General features: G+C 40.8%; 1 protein-coding gene across 4 annotated transcripts in view; it reads right to left on the bottom strand.

Annotated features, from left to right (window-relative positions):
- SLC20A2 (solute carrier family 20 member 2) overlaps positions 1-7723 on the bottom strand; it is a 38361-nt gene extending 30638 nt beyond the window's left edge. For 3 of the 4 annotated variants that reach the window (XR_004082966.1, XM_005418156.2, XM_031066416.1), the window contains exons 1-2: positions 7583-7723; positions 1254-1804 (exon numbers count right to left, since the gene is read on the bottom strand). Coding sequence is in view for 3 of the 4 variants with exons in the window: in XM_005418156.2 (XP_005418213.1) it covers positions 1254-1542 (289 nt within the window). In the remaining variant the exon portion in view is untranslated. The remainder of the gene's footprint in view (positions 1-1253; positions 1805-7582) is intronic. The other variant, XM_031066415.1, reaches the window with a different exon arrangement.
- Positions 7724-19106: the final 11383 nt, after the last annotated feature.

Below are 19106 nucleotides of genomic sequence, written 5' to 3'. Positions count from 1 at the left end.
GACCATCTGTGGAAGTGGCTGCTGCCCCAGTGATCTCTCGGTGACCAACCCCTCTTCCCCACGGGCAAGGAAAGGTGGCCAATCTTCAGGAGGCTCAGAAACAGCCACAGAACCAACAGCCACTCTCAGGCACACAAAACCACCTCTGACAACTCCAGAAACTGTCACTCAATGTCCATTTGGAGCCACAAAAATAAAACAATTTTTTTTTTAAAGATACTCAATTTTCCCTTTTCCCAAAGGAAACAGGAAATAACCACATGTAGTAAATCTCTGCACAGACTCACCTAACTCCTGCGCAGGTCTCGCATAAAAAGTGTGAGGAGGTTAGAAGGGACAGGCGGAAATAACATTTAGGTCAGGTTTAAGTAGGTTTAAGGAAGAAAATCTCCAAGTGGAACATCCCTCTCAAGCAGAGGATGCTGTGGTGCCTGTGTAAATCACCAAGCTGCCAGACAGGTGGGAGGGCTGGCCCCTTGCCGGGGCTGCCTCTCCCACAGATAAAGGGTTTCCTCCTGCTGCCCTTTAAGAGCAGGTTTGCTCCTGGAGGGAGCTCTCTAAAGCTCACAAAGCCTCTTGCACATAAACAAAGAGTAAATACCGTGGCTTAATGTTACTTACCTCAGAATATGCTGTTTGTTCTGAACAGAGATTTAGTTAACTACAAACACAAGCAAGGGGGCAGACTCCAAGGGCTGACCTGCTGTCGTTTGGGTCAGAAAAACTAAAAAGACCTTAAATGTGTGATTATCTTTACTGCTCCCTTAGTTTTGCCGTGGGTAAGGGTGAAATGTAGGACTAATTGCAATCACTCAGCCAGGCAATCAGTTTACAGAAGTGTTTGGATTTTCTGAAACTTTTTTAAAAGGATTCTTTCTCATACACACTCACTGCAAACTGCTGGTTCTGTAGGAGCTTCTGTACAGACACAAACTCTAGACTTTTATATTTTCTATTTACCATCACAAAAACCTCCAAAATAATTTTTCAGTGTCTTATACACATACAGGATCCACTGTGTTAAACATTCCTTTTCATCTGTTAGTTAAGTGGCTGAACCACTGAAAAATGTAAATTGTTAGAAGCATTTTAAAAAAACCATAGGAGACTTAAAAAGGAATACAGGCCCCTGCATTCACACAAAAACAGATGTGCAGGTCCAGAAGATGGGAAGACTGAATTAACAATGCTCAGACTTAACAGGGTGACAAATACAGAACAAACATTACTTGGAATAGGAAAGTGTTACTTACCAACCATTGCACTCACTTCTCCTGCCATCAGCAGCGGGACAGTGTTGTTGTACAGGTTAACATCAATGATACCTTTCCGAATTGTTTCTCCTACTTTTGCTCCCAGTAACACTGAGCCAGTGGTTTCAAAAACTGAAGCCAAAATGCAAGCCTGGCGTAAAGTAACAACACCAGAGCCCACGGCCGTTCCGAAAGAATTTGCAACATCATTGGCACCAACCGAAAAAGCTAAAATAAAAGCAATGATAAAACCCACAATGACCATCCACAGGTACTCATCCATTGCCATCTTTCCCCAAACTGTAGATTAGCTTCCCCTTTGCAAATAGTTAATAGTCAAGGCTGGAGGGCACCGCCACGGATTTGGAAAGCAGATTTCTTGTAAACAATGAGTTCTCTCTGGAAAGTGCTGGGTAGTGTTAGAATGTGAAGAAACTGCTAACTGCTGATTTTCGAACTACTATAAATACTGTTCATTTGGCTGCCTTCGGTCAGCAGTGAAACACATTCCATATTTTGCTTCCAAACTGGTAGGACTGCGATGTTCTGTCCTGCAACAGAGAAAAAAAAAAAAGAAAAAAGAAAATTAAAAAAAAAAAGGGAATACTCAGCAGAGCTCATAACAATGCGTGTTTTCAGAAGTAAACAGATGATTTAAACCCACTAATGGGGTCCTACCTCAGCATGTGACTGCTCTAATCATAAAGCAATTCAGAAAAGATTCAAATTAGGTCACCTCCAAAGCAGTATGTTTCTTGCAATATCACTGACCAAGAAAATCTTTGGAGCAATTTAAAAGGATTTACAAAGGCTGAGAGTTTTGTTTGTGTTGAATTTACCAAGCAGAGCAATAAGCCCTTTTTCTAGCAGGAGGATTCCTCTTGGCTTTTTGCACCCAGAGAATATAAGACAAAGGGTACACAGACCATACCACACAGCCTGACTCCCAGCTGATATATAACACCTGACCACTGACCTCAGCAGAGCTCTCAACATTTTATCAGCTGCAGCCATGGATATGCTCCTTTGAAAAATTATTTTATATGCATGTCTGTCTAGGAAATACCACTGAAAATACTCTGAAGAACATTAATATTCATCTGTTGTTGCTATCACATCCCATGCTGTAAGAACACAATTTCCTTACAGGTTTTCAGTCACTGAAACAGCACAGTAATTTCAATATTTCCATGTATCCCTACTGGTTTAGAGAAGTCTATGAAAAAGGTGCAAGGAAATCACTGAACTCTGTTTTTTTCCTATAGATAGTTACCAATTATTAACAGTTATTATATTCAAACTATTGTCACAGATATCTTTGAGTATTTATTTTGACAGTTTAAGTTTTATGACTGCCTTTTGAATTACATCTTTCTTAGTCTGATAAAAGAGTAAGCTTCTTCAAAGCAAAAAAAGGATATGGAGAAAGGGAGTTTAAAAAATAAAACCTTCATCATCCAAAAGATTGTTGAATAGTGTGATAAGGCCCACAGTGACAGGAAGATGGCCAAAAGCTAGAAGCAAATTTTCCCAAACTACCTGCCTCCTCCAAGGGCCAATTCCCTTCTGTTACTGGCCCCCACAAAGACATCCTGTGGCAAGAGGTTAAATGAACACTTAGCAGCAAATCTGCATCAGCCAACTCCACCTCTTTGAAGAAGCACTTCTAGAGAGCAGGGGATGTCAGATTAAAGCCCCGAGCCCACCTCCTGCTCACTCTCTATTTCCCCACAGTCACTCCAATATAATATTCCCACACGGACAGTTTCAAGACCATGCTTAATTTCTTTCAATGATGCAAATGCAATTTGGGTCCTGCAGTAGCAGGGAGGAAGGGTCTTTGACACCCCTGAAATAATAGCAAAGTTAAAAAGTTAAAAGAGATTTTGCATACTCCTGAGGTGCTGGATCCTTGAGAACAACCAAGAGGAAAATAAAACATCTATCCATAAGTGTTTCCCAGAAAACTCTAAAATTGATGTCAAGGATTGATACTTTCTCTACAGAAACATATTCAGCAAAAAAAGATATCTCCCTTTTTTTCTGCAGGCTCCAAACTGGCTGAACAACTGTTGCTCCAGTCTTTTCCAGACATGGAGCAGACATCAATCCTTGAATGCCTTACACTCTAAAATAACATTTCAGAAGGTCTTAATGGCTAAAAACATTTGTATAAGGATTTTTATACTATGAGATAACATGACAAAACAAAGCACCAAAGCATGTTTTCTGTTTGAAGACTTGTTGCTTTTTTATAATTCATGAGCATTCAGCCCATTGAGTGGAAAAGGACTTGACAGAAACAGAAAAGGCTAATGATATTTGGAAGAAACAATTACAGTTAGCACTTGTTTGCCTGTGAATGAAGACAAAACCCCACTAAAAGCATTTGTTAAAAAATTTCTATTATGCATGTCAGATTTTGGCTAGGAGATGAAGTACTGGACTAGGGTCCTTCCTTGATCCTGGAGATTAATGATTAAATTCTTCATCCTGCATGCATTTCCACAATACCTTTGCCAAGTTAGCCTCAGTGCCCCAGTTTCTTCTCCTGAAAATGGGCAAAGCTGACTGAGGTCCACGCATGCATCCACAGACTGTGATTATACAAGACTCATTTCTTTGGACCAGCTAGATAAAAGCACACCCTTATTCCCAATAAAGATCTGTCTTTCCTCCACTTATCAACCAACCTACCAATTTATTGTGCTGACCCAGTTCCTGGGACTGAGAGAAAGAGCAGGGCGATTGTGACATTGCCCCACCACAACAGAATTCATGGGACAATGTTGGCCAAATCTGGCTCCTCCAGCCACGGCGAGTTCTTGCAGTTTCCAAAATAAACCACTAAGTCACAAGGTTGCCTTTATTAGCTTCCCTGGGAGGAGGGTGGGGTGAACTCCTCCAGATGGTCCCAAAGAAATGAAGACTTAAGAGTGCGTATGTGCGCTTCTAAATCGCCTCATGGAGGCCAGAGAGTCTCCAGGAGACTGTCAGCGGGGCTTCTGGCAAAGGGCTCGGAGAGGCAGCTACACAAACTCCCTCCCTGTGAAATAGGATACATGGCCTCAGGAGAAAAGGATGTCTTAAGTAAGAAGTCACCCCTCCTGTCATTTTATGCAAGGTGATGGTTCAAAATAGAGCTTCCTCCAAAACTTAAGAGGCTCAACTTGATGTCCACTGTGTTGGCACAAGCAACAGCACTGAGCAGCAGCCAAGCTGTGTCTTTAACAAGATGGAAATCAAAAGGAAACAGGAAATAAACACATGTTTAAAAATTAACATGTAGGCTGCCTGTGAATGGCTAGGTGTTACTACTTTCAACCTTAAAAAACAGTAAGAGATTTTAAACGCTTATTAAAAAAAAATAAATAAATGAAAAAAAAGGCACATCTCTGCTGAGAAAGTTTTTAGAAATGCAAAATATCCTGCAAAGCAGGCCAGTGACTAAATACAGACTAAATCTTAGTCTGCTTCTTTCTAGAGCCCAAAATACATTTGGCATGCTCAGACATGCTGAACTATGCCCCTCATCACCTAATGTAACCCAAGAGCTTGTGATGTTGTTAGTGGGATGAAAAAGAAACTGGAAAAAACACCATGCAGGAGGCAATGGCAGGTGACCTGCTCCACGTGTGACACCTGGAAGTCACCAGCCTGTGTCTCTCCTGTTCTTATATTTCATCAACGTGCCTCTATGCAACCCAAATGCAATTCAAACTGACCTGCTGGGTGCTGGGAGACCCTCCCAGCTACCTCTGGGACTGACACCTCCTCTGCAGTCAGGTGTGCTCTGCTACCACAGCACACTCTGGGTGGAAGAGTACATTTTCCTATTTAGGCTTTGGACAACTCTTCCTGAACCAGCCCACCTTGTTCTGCCATGCTGCAAACTCACACTTGGGCACTAGCAGGGCAGAGGAATTGTGTCAGGACCAGGAGCTGCAGGACCTGAAGCTGGAGTGTGCATCTCTGATGGCTGGAGAGAAATGCACAGAGATGGCATTTCAAGCTGGAAGAAGCTAATTTTGCATTAAGGCAAGTTTTTTAGCTAACAGTTTCCTTATGGTCCATAGTCAGTGCACCATACTTACAAGGTTTGAGTTGAAGCCTTTTAAATGGACTTAGAAACTTGCACCTCAGCAAGAAAAATTTGATTTTTGGAAATGCTAAGCACATCCCTCTGCCTCACTGGCAGATGATCCAGACACTCCCCTCGGACTGTTTTTTATTATTCACTAAACAGCTTGTTACAGCTCTGTCAAGACAGAGTGCTATTTCTTCCCTAAGGGAGAGATGAGAACAAAACCTAGGTAAAAAAGCACCTCAATTCATGCACAATGACAAGTGATTCCTCAGGAAAAAGTTAGGATCTCGTGTTAAGCATGAGATCATTTTAGGACATGTTTATATACAGACATTTACTAAGACAGGTCTCCTGGAAGCTATTCATGGTACACTACTGAGCCTAGACAAGTTTTAGTGAAAAAAATAATACTAAATTTGAAAATCAGAGATGTCAGGGTTTGGGGATTTTTGTTTTTGCTAAACAAATTGCTGTTAAGAGAACAGAGAAGTATCAAACAGCAGGAATTAATGGATAAATAAAAGCTCAGGACTAAGTTCAAATTCTAAGGAAGTAATCAGAGTGCATTTCCATCTAGCAATCCAACTGTGTGACATAAAGGAACAAACAGAGGTCCCATAAATGTCCTTTAATATTCTCTTCACTGAAAATTAGGGAAGAACCTACAGCACTTGTGAGGCATTGAAAGGTATGCAGCTCATACCACATATAAATCATGCTGCATGCAGCTCTCCTACTCTCAGAAGTTGCCCCATGCTGCAGCTGAAAATTTTCTTCTGCTCTCGATGGGACAGAGATCCTGCGACATCCCAGTTTTAACTGATTTGTTGTTGCCCAAGTATGAACAAAAATCAAAGGACAGCAGCTAGTGTAGCATTTCCCAAAATAATTTATATGACTACTCGACTTTGCATCATGGCAAGGCAGACAAGGGAGGACAATTTCTTTTCCTCTGCCGTGTTGAAAACAGTAGATGTTTAGTGACTGACAGCGGCACTGGATTTGTACTGACAGGCAGGTTCACTTCTAGTTACCAGTGGGGGGAAAGTCTGTCTAAAATGCTTACCAGACAGCAGCTCCTGGGAGGTTAGTCCATATCCTCTCTTTTATATCCTCTGCTTTTTATATAAAACCAATCTGTCAGGTTCCCACCTATGTGTATAAACTCAGGCCAAATCTGGCATTCCAGTCTCCAGGTACTGAACGCAGCACTGCATAGAAACCAAGCCTGGTTTATAACCAGAGCTACTAACATGCTTCTTATCAATAGTCCTTATCATTTCCAGTTCATGCTCAGGCCACAAGGCTCACAAATTATTTACTTTAAATTACTAATGCTACATTCATGATATGAAAGGTGGTATTGAATCAAGTGGTTCAAGACTGAGAACATCCCTATATGGCTCTAAATTACATGCACAGGACTTGTCACAAGGCCAAACATTATGCAAGTTTAATGCTCCAGTACACAAAAAGCACTCCGAACTTACTATAAAAAAAAAATCAATTACCACATCAGCAGAAGCAGGTTTTTCTATCAATCAGTTCCTATTTTAACACAGTCACAATGTGTTTAAGCATACTTCATGCTACTACTTGATATGGAAACAAGACTGAAGTTGATAGCTTTCCAGGGATTCCTGTCCAGTTTAACATTGCAGAGAAGGACTGTCACTGTCAGCTCCCAAAACTTCCAGAGGATGCTTCCTTTTCCTAGTCCCTATCAACCTTCTGTTCCCACCACTGAAAGGTCAAAAATGGATATAAAATATCTAGCATGAGATTTTGTTGCTGAAAACATTCACTAAAAACACAGACAGCAGTCACTTTAAGCAATTCTACAAACAAGTAAAAAAGGTGAAGTATGAACAAACTCTCATGCATTTGCTGACAAACATATTTTTCTCTAACTAAAGGACAATTTGATCCTTCAGTGACTGAACAAAGTCTTTCTAGCAGGCAAGTAGTTTTTATGACTCAATACTAGAGATTTGCAAGATCAATTCAGAGAAAACAAGTGTTCAAAGAAAACGTTTTACAAAAGAAAACCATGCAGAGAAGTCTTTCAAACTCACCCAGTATTTAAAAGTCTTTTCAAGAGAAAAATGAGCTAAGTTCTTCTAGCAACCTTCTCTCCTGATCAGAAATACAGGTTGAAGTCTAAAATAGACATCCTATCATTCAGCACAGTCACATCTGAACATGCAAACTTTCAGAGGGTAGAAAGAGGGCTGTAACTTACACCAGGCAGTCCGGGGATAAAATTCACTCCGGCACAGGAGAGCACACAAGACAACACTGAGAAGCATCAATGCGAGTCCAGATCCTTATTCAGTAGGCGAAAATCTGCCTCCTCTTAAGCAAAGAATTCTGCTGGGGGTGGGCACTGATAAAACACAACACTGCGTCACGACTGCACCAGAGAGACAAACCAATCCAATGAAGCTCGTATTAAAAGCAACAAAACGTTCCCTTCCCCCCTCCCCACCCCCAGGCATAGGCATAGACAAGAAAGGAAATCTCATTTTTGACTGTCAGTTTGGTGTTTTGGTGGGATCAGGTAATCTCTGAGGAGTCACAGATATTTTATTTGCAAGCACACTTAAATGCACTTTTCATTCACATGCCTGTGACAGTAGGGTATGTACATCCAATTTGGGAATGATGTTGCACGCTTGCTACTTTATCCATGTCAGTAGAGGTCCCACAGGCTACACAGACTGCAGAAAGTTAAAGATGTGCACAAGTTTTGACTGGATCGATGCCTAAGCAAACAACTTCACTTTCAACAGTTCAGCCTAAATTATCCAATCCAGATTCCTTCAACCGCTTTCCTTTAAGTGGGAAACATTTTTGCACATAAATCAGGGCAAAACTAATGTTTGCCTAAAAGTACCCAGCTTAGCTTTATATAAAATAATTGCTTTAAGACTATATAGTGCAATTAAGTTATCATAATCAGCAAAAAGGAATTAAAATCAAAACTGCATTGTCACAGTTAAAAATTTGACTGTCAAAAATTTATTTGCACACATTTATGGTTTATAAATTTATCTGCTTGGTTTTACTCCATTCAGAGTCAGTAAAACATGTGTAATGATATTACAACTTAATATAATTAAATCTGTACATTTTCCGCATCCTGAACATTTAAGAAAAACCAAATCAATTCAGATTTGTAAACACACACTTGGAAACATAATACTTCCTGATCTATTTTTTCAAGTTTGAATAAAGGATATTTTCTAACAAGAAGTCAAAAGTTTTCTGAATTGGTTAAATTCAGCTGCACATCTGCATGGGTTATTTGGTAATACTGAAAAGTATTTTATATTTCTTAAGAAAACTCACATGGATTAGCAAGCCTACATTACCTTCTAAAAATAATTAGGAAAAAACTCCAACTAGAAATCTGCAATGAAGCAATGACATTAAAATCCCCCCCCCCCCCCAAAAAAAAAAGAATTATACCTGTTGGGCCATGATTATTTTTAAGAAATGGTGATTCTTTATTTAAGGTCGAAACCCCACTACAACTAAGTCTGTGATACAGCTGCTACCTTTATGAAGAGCTACATCTCTTTAGTCTGGTTGTGATGTCTTTCCTTTTGCTCCTGTAATAGCTGGCAAACAGGCTTCCAGTTTTTAGAAAACTGAGGGGCTAAGACTTTCACAGTGGTTTTCCCTTATGGACAAAAGCAACATATTTTAACAACAACAGCATGTTAATATTTTCCTGCAGATTATATATCTTAATACCTTTTTTTTACTTTTTTTTCCTAACAAGTAGCATCCATCAATTCAAGTGAGAGTGACCATAATGGTAAACATTAAGTCAGCTAGTATTTATAGATCTGGATTCCAAAGTTTTAAGAAAGCGAATAAATAAGCGCAGAAACTTCTTGTAGCACTTGTTTAACTTTATAAAGTAAAAAGAAAAAAAAAGGCAAAATATTATTCCATGTTCTCTTTATAGCTGATGTCTGCCTCTCCCAGTAAGCGTTAAATCCATCCTAATTCTCCTTTAGAGAAGCTAAGGACCATTCCCCCAGCCTAGAGCAGGTAAAAACCCTGCCGAGGGCACATGCCATCTGAGAGGCATCCATTTCAATTCCAAGCCCCAGAAGCTGCCAGCCTGACCTGCGGGAAGCATCTCAGACCCAGGAGAGCTGCAAACTGGAACCATTTGAGTGCTGCTTCCCACGAGCCAGCCTGGCCACAATGGTGGCTTCTTGTTGACCTAAGCTTCAGAGCTCGGTCTACACGCAAAGCAAAGGATATAATAAACAGCACAGAGAAAAGGAAATATCTTCAAAGTTTTTGTTCTGCTACATCAGCATTGCGGACTTCAGGCATGGGAAAATTCAAGCCAAGATAGGCTGACCATTAGAAAGAATTGTAATTTGGGACACCACTAAAGAAGCAAGCAAAGGAAAATTTATAAGACCACAGAATAAATTACGAGGATTGGTTTTTGGAAATGGCAGCACCAGTTTGGTTCCCATCAAATTAAATATTTGTAGAAATGATAAATTACAATCTCAATCAGATATCATAATTTGGTTTTAATTTTAATTTATTTTGGTAAATCCATAATTGATAGATCCCTGTTTGATTCAACAAACTCATGCTAGACAGATTTATATTCAGGTTTAAAAAATGTAATAGGACAAGCCAATTTAAATATTTAATTTTAAACCCCCTTTGTTCTGCATTTCTGCATTAGCTATTTTCTGAAAGATGCCCAGGTTCTCATTTCCCAATGACCACTAAAACAAAGTTAATCTTGCAACTAAGGGTAACTTTTATATCAAAGGTAACTGGCTTTTTTGCCATTCAGCTTGGAAGGCTACATATGTAAATGATTATTCATATTTTAAAACACATACATTTTGAGTAGAAAATAATGGGGGATGAGTATAATTTTCTAACATAAAAACCCCTAAGAATTGGAACCTGAATGCCTGTAAAATGCTTTTACTCATGAATAGAAATACAACAAAAACATCCAAAAGCTGCAAGGTTAGTGACCAGCTACATGAGTTTCTGGGCTCTCACATACCTGCTGGTACTCTAAAACTGGGAGCCATAAGCACCTGGAACTGGAGACCCTGACCCTGCCTGGGAACCCTTATTCCCCCTCAATCTATAAACAAGAAAATAAAATTAATGAGGAGGAATGAAAAGGGGTGGCAGACTGCAGCCCATCATACCTCAAAGAAATCTCCAGCCCTCTTCTTTCTGGTACTTAAGGCCCCCATGACCATCTCCACCATGGGAGCCTTGAAGGACACCACAGGCCAATCGTTGCCTGGAAATCAGCCCTGAGGCCCTTCAGACTAACAGAGATTTAACCAAACCTGTTCTATCGAACATAGCACCTCTTCCTGGAGCTCTGGTGGTTCTATTATGCTCAATGAATACCAACAAAACTCTGAGCATCTGCTCTGCAGAGAGCTGCAAACACAGTTTAAGTTAAAAAGAGCCAATAAAAGCACATCTGCTTTTGCATATTGGATAGCAAGTTCTGAAACATTGTTATCTATCAGGATAATCTCCAAAAGAGATGCATCCATGTTTCACTGCAAGAAAACCATCTCAGGACTCTCTGGAAAGTTTAATGCAGTAGACATAAAAATTAAGAAGTCATTTAGCATTCAGGGATGGAGCAACTCCTCTGCTCTAAGGAATCAAACCCCTTGGATGGGCTTTCTTGATGGCTCTGAACTCTGTCACCCTGTCATCCAAACTTTTTTTTTTCCAGCAAGCTTGTGGGCTCTCAAAGAGGACATCCCACCCCAGTCAAGGGACTTCCACTCCCAGTGGTCGAGGTGAATTAGCTGTGCTTGCACAGGCATGCATGGAGAGCTGCCATGTTACAGCATGTGACTCTGCTTGAGATCACACTTGTCTACTGAGTGAGCCAGCCCTGGGAAATGAAAGGGAGGAACCCACAAGTGGAATTGCTGGAGGCCAAGGCTGGCGCAGAGGATGACACAGGCTCCGGGTGCTGTGTGGCCTGGGAGAGCCATGCTGACTCCAACCCCTACCACAGCACAAGCCCATGTCCAGCCAGGAGGAGTTCAAAGGCAGCAAAGCAATTCTGAAGGAGCAAGGCTTTGGCCAGTGCTGATTCAAGCTGGGAATGGTCCATTCCCAGTTAATGCTGGGAACTGGACTTGGATCGCCTGTGATTCCAGCCGACTGACCAGAGACTGGGGCACACCCACATCCACACTAAGACCAAGGAAAAGGGTGAGCTGCTGTTCAGAGGCACCCTGAGCTTAACCTTCCCCTCCCCAGTCCCATATCCAAAAGAACCAATCAGCATGGGCATAGTACTATAAAAGCCCTGGCTACTGCTGACAACTCAAGGAGCATTATCCTGAAATACTAACAGAGCTGTACCGACTTTACACAGAACATAAAAACTGCCCACAAAACACTCCTGTGGCAATCCAAAAATATGCATTTTGCAAATTCAGGGGCATATGTAAAGATGCCCTTGGTGAAAAGCCAGAGTGTGGTTGCCAAAAGTCAACAATGCAAATTTTTCAGATAAAGGAAACCTGACACGTCCAGCCCCAGATTGCCTGCCATTTCCATTTCAGTTTGAGTTTCAGAGAACAACCACTGTGGAGCCTTCTGTTTGAGCCAGAAGAGATGGCTGGAGCTCCCCTGAGTCCAGCAACCCCCTCTCTTCAAACAGAGCTGGAGTGAGTGAGTAGTTATCAACATGCCAAACCACATCGGCTGGCTCTCACTGCCAACCTCCAAAATCGGTGTGGCCCACAGGACAGAAGACCAAGCACTCCTGATCTAGCGGAATGTCAAAAGGAGAAAAGGACCAGGGCTATAACCAAACAGAGGAGGGACAACACTCACAGAGGTGTCAACCAGGGTTACAGGGGTAAATGGAAATAGATTAAGCCAGTACACTCTGGCAATGGAAATTTTGCTGCTTCTATGAGCATTGCAGTAATAGATATAAAGGGAGAAACAGCAATGAAAGCTGTGACCTTGGCTTCATTTCACAGGAATCTGAGCCAAATATTCGTGCTTATGCTGCCTGGCGACCATGTAAAGCATGGCATCTGCCAATTAATAGGTCTGTTGCCCCCTCAAAGCCCAACAGCTGCTGATCTCTGTTCTTGAGTCCATGTAGGATCCACATCTGTCTCCTGCAGCCTTTGCTGCTAGAGGCATGAGAGCATGATGGGGAAGCAAATACCTTGAGTTCCACCTACCAGGCAGCATTAATGTCCTGGTAGCTTCACCGTAGGTTGAACAAAGAAGTGCCCAACAGACTTGTGACATGGGCTACAGATTAAATCACTGTCAATGCAACGTGCCAAAGAGTGTCCCACAGCTGGGTTCTTGGCTTAGCAAACACCTCCAAGAGGGCTTACTAAGGGCATGTGGTCATATGAAGCAGGTTGAGAAAAGTTAGGATTTATCTCTCATGGGAGGCCGGGGAGCAAACCCAGTGGTCCAGTGCCAATGTCCAGGTGTAGCACAAAGAGTCTTCCTAAAGGTTTGGGCAAGATAACAGGACACAGGGACTGATGAGCGTATTCATCTTCCAAAAGAGCTTGAACAACTAAAATTTCTCTGCTTGACACACAGGATGCAGGGAAGAGGAAGTTATTAGGCAGCAGAATGTAGTTGAGTACTTGGCACCAGCAAACAGGGCCAGTGGCCTCTGTGCCTCATCCTCAGGATAAGGCACTCCTAGCTAAGCCACAATGATGACAGTGACGCAGCTCAGAAGCCCCATGGCTGCCCAGAGGAGAAGAGATAGAATGGATGCTGCTAAGGGTCAGGAATAGCAAAGGCGACTCCATGAGGAACCCTCCCCTCTTCCCTGCCTTCTGGTGTGAGAACCAGAGCTGGCCATGCCAGGATCCTGCTGTGGCCACCATGGCTCAGGCTGGGACTTCTCTAGACTATGCATCCCCCACGCAGAAAATGACCAAACCAACAATGGGAGTGGCACTGACACAGACCTCTCTGCTCCACACAAACACTGTGAGAAGAGCCACACCACTCCAAGGAAGGGTGCAAATTCCAGAATTAGCTGAAAAAATCAAGCAGAAAAAGAGAAAATAACCCCCCAAAATAAATAAAATTAAGTCTATGGCAGCCACGCACGACAATCACACCGTGTCAAGAGTCCTCTGAAATATGGAAGAACATGCAGAGCACATTTCTTGCAAGACCTGGAAAGGAACAAGGTCTATCTCTGTCACACTGATAAGGAAAATTTACCCACTGTTATCTGTAAAACAAACGAGCAAGTTGATAATCATATAAACAAAGAACACTGAATACACAGGCAAAAAGAATATAAAGTAATTTTTCCTTTAAGGAAGTAATCAAGGAATCTATAATGAATTTCAAAATGGTTTCTTGTCACCAAGACCTTTAGAAGTCACATAAATAATTTCCTCTTCCATCTCTTCTACACATAAATTAAAAAGGGGAAAATTAATTGTGCCATCTCTTCAACTATCAATCAGTTTCTCCACTTTGAATTAAGTAGATATTTAATTAAATCAAATTAATAAAATTATGTGAGGAAAAGAGTTGCTCTGAAACAGTGGAATACATTACTCCCAAAATGGGCTTAATATTTCAATCAACGCTGTCTCCAAGCCTTTACCCAGATATCTTTCACAATTTGATTTTTTCTTTAAAACTTCAGCAGACATGAAGATATCTTAATCACTTAATTTAATACTAATAGCTAAATAGATTACAATAAATTTGGGTTATATTACAAGTTTGTTTCTTTCAAATCCAAAGTACTATGGGTTTACAAGAAAAATAATACTTTTCAGTTTAAAAAATTCCTCAATTATGCAAAAAGTATTTTCCATTCTCTAAAGTAATCCAGAACCTGGACTATATTATTCACTAATGTACTTTCCATCTGGGATACACTGGTGCACTAATCATATGTGAAATTCAGGGATGCAGAAGACCACTCTCTATCTACTTGCAAACACTATCATCAATTACTGAAAAATCTATTTAAAATTGGAAAAAATTACAAACTCATCCACTGGCTACTCTAATCCTGGGATTTTGTTTTGACTGAGGTTCTCTAAGGTTTATTCAGAAAACAGATTAATTGCACAAAATTGAATGCACAGTTCTCCATCAATAAAGTCTTCCACAAGAACATGCAGGAACCCACACTGAGTGTGCCTCATGGCAAACACCATGAAAGGAGTAATGCTGGCAGAAACACTAGGTGAACACAGGGGTACAGGTAACACGAAGAAAATAAATGTGCAGATTTACTTGTTCCAGTCAACAACAGTAGCTAAAGTTTATTGATTTCAGTTTCAGCAGCTAAAAATCCATGAAAACATTCTTATATGATACAGACAACACTATCCCATATTCAAATTTCTATCAAAGTAATAAAATAGGCTAGGATTTTCTCACAGTCATTGCAATTTACTTATCAATTAGTACAATAAAACCTATTTTAAAATGTAAATATTATAAAGTGCAAATAGTTTTTGTACCCCATTGTGATGTAGCAGCTCGATTATATGGAAGTATCTAAGTAAAGACTGAAAAAATCTAACTGGAAAAATATAACTACAAAAATAGCTGGACACATTCTCAGCCACTGTCTCTCAACTGTTCCCCTTATATCCACTGTAAAACTATTTCCAACACACTAATCACATCTATTCGGAAGAAACTAAAATTATATGATTTCAAACTATTTTCATTAAAAAGAAATAGTCCTTTAACAACTGCTTTTACTCTTCTATCTAATTATATACTCTTAAAGGCCAAATATTCAGTCAGTATACAAAAATAACCATAGCCTTTTATTAAGGATAAGACACCAGATAGGAGTTCATAAGAAAAATAAAGATGTTCTTTGCCTGCCACTACCACCAATACTTTTCAATACAGGAAAACACATTTACTTTTAAAATTTTAAATACATATACATCAAAGTCTTAAAAACTTTGTATCAGAGACTTACTAAAATCAAATCTGTTCACAGCATCATTAAGTTGTTGGACTGCATGGCCAGTATTTCCTTCGAGATACTTCACGGCACAGCCAAGATGCTCAAAACCTACCCCTCCAAAAAGCTCTCTCCTAACTAAGAAATCTGCGCTTATAACCCTTACAACCCTGGCAAGAAATCTTACCTAGAACATTTTTCTGACCAACAGTCAGATAGAATAGATAAAATTGATTGATATATGATTCTGGCATCTGTCTAAGTACACCATAAGAACAATACATTATAAGGTTACTCAAATTAGAGGGCTAGCACTAATTTTTTTTCTTTTACCTAGGCACCTGTCGTCATACTTTCTATGCAAAGGCTGTTTATTAAACTTAAGCAAAACCCCTAACTTCCTATTTTGTAATGGTCTGAGCTTTTCCATATTCAATGTATGTTTCAACAAGAAAAACCCCAAATTGATTTCAAGTACAAAGTGGCAGCTATCTCATCCACAAATGAAAACTACAGCGATGTTCTGCTCTTCCTAAAACAAGCTTGAAGCCACGATTATATTAAAGACACAGATGTGAGGGGATTTTTCAATTTCCAAACAGACATGCAAACAAAGTATTACAGTTCAGGGGTGCAGGTAAATGAATAAGCAAGAAAACTACGTGACGTTTGTGCAGCGTCCTCTCAAATCCTGCAATCCCTTCTAGAAAGTCTGGGTCTACATCTCCCTCTTCTTTACTCATGTTCTTCTCGCATGGCTTGGTCTCAGAAACTTTCCATGCCTGTAACGGAAACTTGAGCCAACTTCTTAAATGTATGATTTCTTCATCTCCACTCATCATCCACTTCTGTTTCTGAGAAGCTCCTCATCATGACACCTGTATCTCAAGAAGCAAAACAGGAAACATCACAGGGATGAAGCAATGAAAGATGAATAATAATATGCCTCTGTGTCTTTAATAAAATCCCAACTTTCATTCAAGTTCCTTTTAGGAAATCAGAGTTCCTTTCACAAGTGCAAAGCTTACAAACCTAGTTTGGCAAAACATCGCGTGCCAAAAACGGGGTAACCAATCTCCCAATCTGCACCTCTGATCCTGACACCATGAGCAGGAGAAATCCTGCACCAGCTAGCCTTACACACTGTGGAAAATATGACCTGGTGCCAAGCTTGCAGAACTAGTCTGCGGCAGCCAGCGCAACTAAAAGAAACTGCTGACCCATCTGCTGACTTACCCGCTACTGAAAACAATGCCAGTTATCTTTACCCAGGACTCACTTGTCCAAGTAGAGCTCTAGCCCACAAGTTAGATTAAAAACAAAGATGTGAGTAAGCCTCTCCTCTACTTTTCCCATTGCTCCCTAATCTGCACAACTTCCATAGCACACAGTTTGTGGTTTTATACACTTAACTACAAGGTGACAACGGCCCAAGGTATTTTCAACCTGTCATAAAACTTGGCATTGGGGTAGAGGGCACTTGCCTGTTTCTGCCATCCAAAACTTGGGGTCAAGCAGGCCCAAAGCCAAGAGCAGCACGGTTTAGAGTCTAACAACAAAACAGCAAAGGGATGACTCATCTGCAAAATGGAGACTCAAGCCTCTTGTGTCCAAAGCTGCAGCTTAAACCATCTGCCTGCCTCACAGTTTTGCCTGAATGCTGAATAAGGGGGTACAGGAGAATTATTTCTGCAGCCTCCCCAGCCATGAAGCCTTCAGAGCAGATAAGCAGGCACCAAAACCATTCTGCCAGCCAGCTCTCAGTGAAACAGAAGCATGAAAGCCATTTTATCTCTCCCTTTTAGGGTTAAGGCCACATTTAAATAAACATTAGCATCAAAACCTCTTTATACTAGAAGCAGAGCAGACCCTACATCTTATCAGCTATCACCTAAACTTCTCAGAATTCCACATCCCATCTAAAATCCTTCTTTATTCTGCAAAAACAGTTGACAGCAGCATGCTTCATATGCATGAAACAGAAAGACGGTGTAGTCCTTCCCCAACTCCTCCCTGTGAAACAGGGCTCATTTTGGCTTTCTTACAGCAGAAATGAGGGACAGCTGTAGGGACAGAGTCCCACCAGAGCACAAAGTTTTGGCTTTGCTTCTTGCACATCACAGTTGAGAAGATAACTGAGCCTTAGTCAAAGCAAGAAACCCTCTGAGAGCACTCTGGGTATTGCAGAAAAAACATCTTTTAAGTAACTGGATAGAAAAGTATTTGCTGTGCTGGGATTACATGCCAAAGAAAAATACATATTCCCCCAATTCTGAACTCTTGATTAAGTCCTTATCCTCAAAAGGGCTCAGAAGGCAAAGAGTCTTGAGAGCTTGTGCCTCAGTGATCATGCCTGATACTGAGACATGCTACTGCCTACTCAGGAAAGGCAACTATCACAGATTTCAAGAGCTTAAAAGCTTTCAAAACACTAAAGCTGAGGCAGTCACAAATGTCCAGCTGTCAGGATATCCAGAATTATTTTATAATATATATACCATTCAATTATCTTTCACCACAGTGATTCTTAATCTTTTATCATGATGATCACTGTATACAAGAAGCAGAAATCATCATTTTACTGTTCTATAGTCACCATAACTCCATATTCTTTCTGAGCAGCAGAAATTAACTGAGGACAAGTAATTCAATCTATTATTGACATCTTCACTTGTTAATCAGATGTCTACACACCATACAGACTACAAGACATCCAGGCTGCTCACTGTTGCATGCAGAAAGAGAACTGCAGGAAAAGGTTAATAGTTGTCCAAAAGATCTGATGCTGGCTGCCACCTGAAACAACCAAGGAATTTTCAGTTTTCTTTTGAACAGACAATTTACTGGCAGGCTGGTGCTTCTAACTTTGATCTTCCTTCCTTCCAACACCAGCAGAAGCTCAGTAACAGAAGTTCTGAAGCTTTGTAGCTCAGTAACAAAACACAGAAACCTCCCAGAATGTTAACTCAATTACAGTATTTTGGCAAGGAAACCTTCCCCTTGTACCTTGGGGAAAATCGGAAAAGATGAAACAGTGTATGTTTTAAAAGTACACATGCCTCAATTATTTGGTGTAACTCTTCATTCACCTGATTGCTTTGAGAGAAAAAATATTCTTCAGTAACTGGCTTGAAAGACTGAGAGTGTTCCTTGTTTCCCAAAGAAACAATGGTTATACAATCACACTGATTGTTCCATGCACAGAAATGTAAACTATAAGGCCAATTTCAACCAAATCTCATGCAAAAGCTAGGGGATTTCAGAGCTGCTCAATTCCTACAGCAGACTTGCAAAAGTAAGAAACCAAGGCAGCCCCCTGAGCAAAAGGTCTGGTTCTCAAACATCAGGGAGACAGCATGTTTTGATTAAATATACCCAAGAACTAACTACAAGGCAGTGAGAAGCTGCTCAGGCACAGTGCTGTGGGGAAAATCAGGGATGCTAACAGCACTGCTGTGCAATGGAAAGAGAGAAAGAAGGAAAAACGTGTAAGGTACTGCAGTGCCACCAAAACCAAGAGAGCTGCAGGAAAGATTTATCTTCACTAGTTCAGCCGCTCACAGAGCTACCTTTGAGTCTATGGAGCAATACAGCAATGCCTTATGAGCCCATCACATCTTCCATCTCTATGTGGGCTGCTGCTGACATGTCAACAGGCAATTCTCAGGATTCACTAAAGGCACTTGTACAACAGCTGTCCTGTTTCACCAATGGGAATCTGGAAAAGCAGACATACACTGCAGCACAGGTGGCCTCAAACCCCCCCCCC

Source organism: Geospiza fortis, unplaced genomic scaffold (genome assembly GCF_000277835.1).
Source record: "Geospiza fortis unplaced genomic scaffold, GeoFor_1.0 scaffold11, whole genome shotgun sequence".
NCBI lineage: Eukaryota > Metazoa > Chordata > Aves > Passeriformes > Thraupidae > Geospiza > Geospiza fortis.
The sequence above is the reverse complement of the archived record's forward strand: the minus strand, read 5'-3'. Positions and strand labels throughout refer to the sequence as shown.